At 35.1% G+C, this 6,969-nt stretch overlaps 1 protein-coding gene across 1 annotated transcript in view; it reads right to left on the minus strand.

Annotated features, from left to right (window-relative positions):
- Nucleotides 1-1,558, minus strand: part of LOC145028910 (F-box/LRR protein) — a 2,999-nt gene extending 1,441 nt beyond the window's left edge. Inside the window, exons 1-6 of the mRNA XM_078977608.1 lie at nt 1,233-1,558; nt 1,028-1,135; nt 629-721; nt 366-509; nt 153-254; nt 48-87 (exon numbers count right to left, since the gene is read on the minus strand). Of these exons, the coding sequence (XP_078833734.1) occupies nt 48-87; nt 153-254; nt 366-509; nt 629-721; nt 1,028-1,135; nt 1,233-1,451 (706 nt within the window). The 5' untranslated portion in view covers nt 1,452-1,558. The remainder of the gene's footprint in view (nt 1-47; nt 88-152; nt 255-365; nt 510-628; nt 722-1,027; nt 1,136-1,232) is intronic.
- Between the last annotated feature and the right edge of the window lie 5,411 nt (nt 1,559-6,969).

A 6,969-nucleotide genomic window follows, 5' to 3' on the forward strand; every position in this document is an offset into this window, starting at 1 on the left:
AAAAAGTGATTCTATTATATAACTTATAAGTCAGTATGTATACTCACCCATCTTTTCCATAACAGATTTCATGCCTGCTTCAAAGTCCTGTATATTGAGGCATCAGAAATGCAACAAAGATAAGATTTTTTTTTATGTATATAACAACTTACACTGAACATTATTATGGCAGAAGGGGATCTGCATCCTGAAATAGAAGTTGAGTACTCCCTAATGTCCATCACAAATTTGTCTATCATTACAGCTAGTGGTTCCTGATAACATGTATGTATCCTCTCGTTAATTTTGAAAGAAAAAGAAACATATCAAGATGATTATAGATTCAATGCCTTGTTCAACAAAGATGAGATCATGTGATTTCTTGCCTCAATTTCCTTTAGAAGTGGAATTGCTTCGACTTTTATCCCTGGTAGAAATCCAACAATCAGCATGATTGCTCTATTTGCACTCTCAGATAGAAGTAGAGGAACACCTGGATCATCATCTTCTTCCGTAAGTTCCCACTGAATCTGTGGATTGTTGAAGTCATTAGTTTGTTAATCCCAGAGAATCACAAGTACTAAGTTGACATTTGGCAATCAATTTTACTTAGAAAAATCAAATTATGTAAGTAGAAGACAGAGTAAACCTCTTTGAATTCGTCAGAAAAGACATCCCTTCCTATGATTCCAGATGGAACATTAGTAATGACTGGAACTTTGGACCCTAGTTTTGCAGTAATCTGCATGCCATTCATGGAATCAATAAAATTTTCAAGTATGCAACGAAGTATTTCTATCCATTTCGAGGAATGGAAGAAGACAGCATTCTGATTTTTTATGACAAGCTGATGATTGATTACTTGAAATTGATATTGTTGCACAATAACATCAAACACCAGCTCATTCACGGTTATAAAGTTTGATGTAGTTCATAATTCTAACATCAATTCTGTGGAAATGTAACACGTTTGACATCCAATGTAAAATAGTAGAATTTCTATTTGTGCTGGAGTGTGGACGTGGCTAAAAGGTGAAGAATAACATACGAGTAGGTGAGCCTGGTGCAAATCGAACAAAGGACCAACAGAAGCAATGGCAAAATGAGGACGAATCGGCTCTGATAGTACTTTATTCAACACGTCTTCGACAGCAACCTAATGATAATTGGGGAATAACATTAAAATTGTCTGATGACACGATTTCGGTTATAGTTAATGATGTTTATAAATTTTAGGGCTTGAAATAAGGTACCTCAAGAGAAGAACTAAAAGAACAGGCGGAGGAGAGCTTGGGGCGACAAAGGACGCGATCGCAAACGAGGTTCCAGGAGCGGCTAACGCAGGCAGCGGAGGCGAAAGAGAAGGCCGGAAGCCTAGCGACTATGTTTTGAAGAAGGTCTTCGCCGATGAGATCAATAGTGGCTGCGATTCCACAAGGCGGGGTTGTCCGCGACGTCGACGGCGATGCCATTGCGGTGCTTGATTGTGCTATTTTGCCGATGGTAGTGGTGTTGTGGGTTTCGTACACTTTCCTCTACCGCCCGTTAGCCCTGTGGTGCACCCAACCTGTTCAGGAGCTCGTTCGACTCTTATCGGCCCGTTAAAGAAAAAACGCTAGCCGATAAAAAATAAAAAATAAAAAATAAAAAATAAAAAATAAGAATTACAAAAATGGTTCTATGATTAAGTGAAATTGTTATTTTTGACCAAAAAAAAATATTTAGACTTGCATGAAATTATTTTATTGCTATTTTGGTCTCAACTCTATCCGTTAAGATTCATTTGACTTGTCAAAAGAAGGGTATTTTCTTTATTTTACTCTTTTTTTTTTAATTAATAAAACCCTCATATGTTTTACTCTCTTTTTTTTACTCTCTTTTTTTAATTCATAAAACCCTCATATGTATTTCCCCCTTACCGTCGTATGTATAAATGCATCGCTCGTACTCGCATTTATAGTTCTAATTAGACAGTTAGTCGATTCAACTTCTTTCTTTATTAAGTGAGGATCAAGAACCCTAACCCCATTTCCATTTTGTGAGCTTCGATCAGGCAAGTTGATCAGTTAATGCAAGCACCAATGTGGAACGTAAGGTTGTATAAGAAACCATTCAACACAAGGGTGGCATATAGTTCGTAATTTTATTTTGGTCACTAAGTTGCATTTTTATGTGAAATCCTCTCATGTGAAACATTTTTTTTGTTCTTGTTTTGAAGATGGACACCCTACATTGTTTACCATCAAGCTACATACTGGGGATGAGTTCATAAAGTGTCAAGATGTCAACTACATTGATATGTGACATCCTCATTTTTGCAGTCAGAAAAAACTGATTTTTTTATATTTATTAAATCATAGTACTCTTTAAAAAATGTTAATTATGCGGAATTTTTCCAAAAAACATGATAATAATATTATCAAATTATTTCCAAATAAATGTGTTTTATTTATATTTTAACATAAACTCGAGATGTCATAATTGATACAAGAAACATAAGCATAAACAAAAACTCACTACATTTCATTACACTAATGGTGTACATCTCCTTGAATCTCTCAACAGATACACACATCATTATCCCTATACAATTACAAGTGATTCAAAGAAACTGAGTGGGTTAGATTGGAAAACTTAATGAGTACATTGGGTTTTCAACCCACAATACTATAATCTTTAATTATATATTCGTCAACATTTAAATAACCCTATTACCACACTCTCGTTATTCTCACTTACTAATCCTAATATGATGATTTCAAGGGATCTTTCTTAAAGGACTCTCATCAACAGACAACTATAACTCCTATATGATTAGGCACAGTAGTATGATAATACTTTGGGTAAACACAGCAACACCGCAATATATTAGTACTTTAGATGGTCACGGCATGCACGACAGTACAATAGTACTATGGTTTAGCACGACAATACAATAGTACTTTAGTTTAGCATGGCCGTACAATAGTATTTTGGATAGACACGGTAGGAAGTGTAGTACAATAATACTTATGATAGATACGGTAGACACGACTTATTATTTTGCACAATTCTTACTAACCTATCACAACTACTATCTCACACGGCTCTAGCACGACCTCTCGTTTATTATTTCACACAGCCCATTACTACCCAATCTTATTATTAAGTATGATAAAGTATAGCTAGTTTAACCAAGTAATAATTATATCATGTTGCACGTAGATATCAAACATATCAAGACAGCGCACATAGCATTTAAGCCATTAGAATACTTGTATCTATGTGTAACTTTGAAAGTAACTATGCACTCGCTTGACTTAGGTGGGTGACTGATGATCTTGGCAGAGTTTCGTCTAACACCTTAGATATTCCCTTGACGTTACCTAAGTATGATCAATACAATGTTTTAGTCTAATGATCCTGGTGACTAATAATAGTCTGGATCCTCACTAATCCCAGTGTATATATCAAGACATATCAAGTAAGGATCAACCATGCAGGACAATTGAGAAGCATGATCATTTCGGCATAATAGCTTTTCTGAAATCCAATAGCCAAGCCAACATGACCATTCTAGACATCTCCCTGGTAAGTATTGTTGGATTAGTGTCTAAGTCCATAACTATTTTGGTATGTACTTGACCCGATGGTGCATGGTCCTTTTGGGTTGCCTTCACCAAAGCAACTTGATAGGATGAATTATGGAGAGTAAGGATTAAATATGATTTGTTAATGTATTATGAGAATAATATATTAAAGGAGAAATCATATTGTTTAATTAATATTAGTCAATAATTAATTGGTAATTAGTTTTGTGACTAAAAGAGATTAATTAAACTTAAAGGACTGGAATTGTAATTATAAGATAATTGCAATTTGGGCCATGGATTGCCTTGTATTAAGGGATGGACGAATTCTAATGGGAAACCCATAAGGAAATCGTCCATGGGCTTAATTAAAGGAGTCTATGGGTTGCTTAGGGCTTAAGCATCCAACTTAGGGTTTCCTTGTTAGATAACCCTAATAGCCCAACTATATAAAGACCCCTTAAGGCTCAAAAACGTGGCTAAGCTTCTTGTAAGGGTTTACACACGTTTTTGGTATCCTCCAACCTCTCTCCTCTTCATCCTCTTGCTTATGGTGTTTGTGAACCATTAGAGGAGTGACACTTGTGACTCTAAGCCTTCCAAAGTCAATTCAAGGAGGAATTGGGATTGTTATTGCTACATAACAATCAAGGTATGATCTTAAACCTAATTACATATTAATATGATTACTTGTATGCTAGAATTAGGGTTTATAGTCTTGGATTCAAAGCATGTACAATTGAGAAACCTAGATCCAAGCATTAGGGTTTGTATGAGCACATAGGATGTCTTATGACCAAAACCCATCAGTGGTATCAGAGCCTAGCTTGGTTTCAATTGTATTGATGCATTGTATAACTGGAAAATCGTTTTTTTGGGCTTTATGGCTGAGGAACTCGGCGAGTACCACAGTGTACTCGGCGAGTACAGTGTGGTACTCGGCGAGTTCGAGCGTCAGATAATGCTTATCTCGGGATTTCTTGCTGTTTTTGCATATGGATAGTTACCTTATCATGTTAGATCAATATAAATCCGATTTTATGATATGTATGACTATATTCTTGATCTAATTAAAGATAATTATCAATTAACAAGATAATTGTTTCCTTATAAGATAATTGATTAATTATTTTGAGTAAATTGATAAATTGTTTTGCAAGAAATCATTAAACAAATCAAATATGGATAATTATGTAACTAAATGTTAGTTTAGATTATTTGTTATTTGATCCTTATTGTTATGAAAAGTTTCATATTTTCCCCTTTAGGTTTTATAGTTTAAATTTGAACCCAAAAGTTTTGGAGTTTTGAAATTTAAATAGTTAAAACCCTAATGTTTTGAAAAAGGTTTCAAAACTTGCCCTCAAGTTTTGGAATTTAAAAGTTGATTAAAAGTTTAATTAGAAATGTTAAATTCTAAAACCCTAGTAATGTTTTGAAAAGTTCAAATCACACCCTTATGGTTTTATTAATTAATTAAGGAGTATAATTAAAAGAGGTTTAATAAATCCATAAAAGTTTTGGTTAACCATTTAATTGAATTAAAAGTGTAATTGTTAAAGTTAACCATATAGTATTTTAAAAGTATAAAATACACCCTATACTATATATAACATTAAAAGTATAACATTATATATATGTATGAGTAAAAGTCAGTCTTGCCGTTAGTAGGCCTCATTCACAAAGCTGGTCTATAAGGGGTGTTTAAGGAAATTGCCTATAAAATGGCGATTGAATGGGTATCCACTCTTACCCACCGCACTCTTGACTAGTGGAGGGTCGTTAGCCGAACGGGTAGGATAGGACGAAATCTTCCATTATAAATATAATGAAATACAAAGTAACTAAATGTTTTTCAAATTCCCAATCTTAGTTACTTAGGCAAAAGTGAATTGATGCAATTCTATGAAATTACACTTTGTGCCCTTGCGAAGACGTTAGTGGAGCGTGTGTGGTTTACCGGCACACTAAATGGTTCTAAGCAAAGGTAGCAAAGGGTGACTCAATGTTTGTCATAGTTCGGTGGAGCGTGTGCGGTTTACCGGCACATCGAATGAGTGATTGTAACATGTGAGGGCACCATGTAGTTTGCATGGTTATTCACACCCGCTTTGTGATCCTCGGCATCCCAGTCACAAACAAGAGGGGCATATCGAGATTTAAACATGCCATTGAAATATTCAATGAATCTCAAAGGATCTAGGAGTTTTCATAGATTTAAAACTTAAAATTATTTTTCGTTTTTCATGGTGGAAATTAGTGAATCGTCATTCACTTACCTTCAAATGTTCTTCAATTTGGGTTACGGCATCCCTCTCCCGAGTTGTAGAATATTGTGTTGGGTCCTAGCCTTGGAATTTCATTTGGGTGATTTACCAAGGACTCAATCAATCAACTAACTTGAATTCGTTTTTCTCCCGATGTCAAAGTTCGACAACTATGGTCTTCTCAAATCCCGTGGAACAAGCATTCCACATGAAGATGATATTCCACGATTCGATCGAGGAACAAGAAATCATGCTTCACTTCCTCCTCCTCCTCCAATTATTCTCCCTAACCCACAAGATTGTAAAAATTGAAAGGTTCAATATCACTCAAGCCCTTTTGGCAAGTAAACATAAAGAGGGCAAGTCGGTGTGTGCACACGTCTTAGGGATGAAGTCACACATTGATAAGTTAAGAATGATGGGATCCGTTGTCGGTGAAGAGATGGCTGTTGATTGGGTTCTTCAATCACTTCCTAACTCATATAGTGAGTTCGTAAGAGAGTACTATATGATGAACCGCGACGTGACCCTTATAGATCTCACCTATATGCTTATTGCTGCTGAAACAGCAATGATTTGGCGCAATAGAAAAGCAAAGTTGATTGGTGAATCTGCCTTCAAGACCTCTATGGATATAGACAATGGCAACGAAAGACATGCTATGATTGAAAATATTTATCATAAGAGAAAGGCGATGTCTGAAGTAGTTCCATGTCCTATTCTAAAAGGAGTCAATTTGCTTTTATTGCCAAGAGAAGGGGCATTGGAGACGAAGCTGCCCTATTTACCTAAGAGATCTAAGAGATGGGAGAGTCGAAACGTATGGCTCTAATTTAGGTAAAATCCATTGACTAACTCTATTAAGCTTCATTCTAAATTCTAAATACATAATGTGATAAGATTACAATTAATGTTTAGAAGGATCAAAGAAAAGAAAAGAAGCTTAAGGGAAGAAGTGAGCAGAATCTAACCGTGAAGGAATGGATTTCGATCGCGTTTCTCGAAGATTAGATTCTTGAGCTACTACTTAGAGTTAGAATTAGATTGCTAAGAAAGATGTATTAGCATAAGTTTTTCAATGAGTTGCATTGTAAGGACAAATTTTTCCGCAATAAAATAAATTTTTGATTTTAAATTTTATTTATCCTTACAAT

This window comes from Lactuca saligna, chromosome 1 (assembly GCF_052625555.1).
Source record: "Lactuca saligna cultivar CGN05327 chromosome 1, ASM5262555v1, whole genome shotgun sequence".
In the NCBI taxonomy this organism is placed as follows: domain Eukaryota; kingdom Viridiplantae; phylum Streptophyta; class Magnoliopsida; order Asterales; family Asteraceae; genus Lactuca; species Lactuca saligna.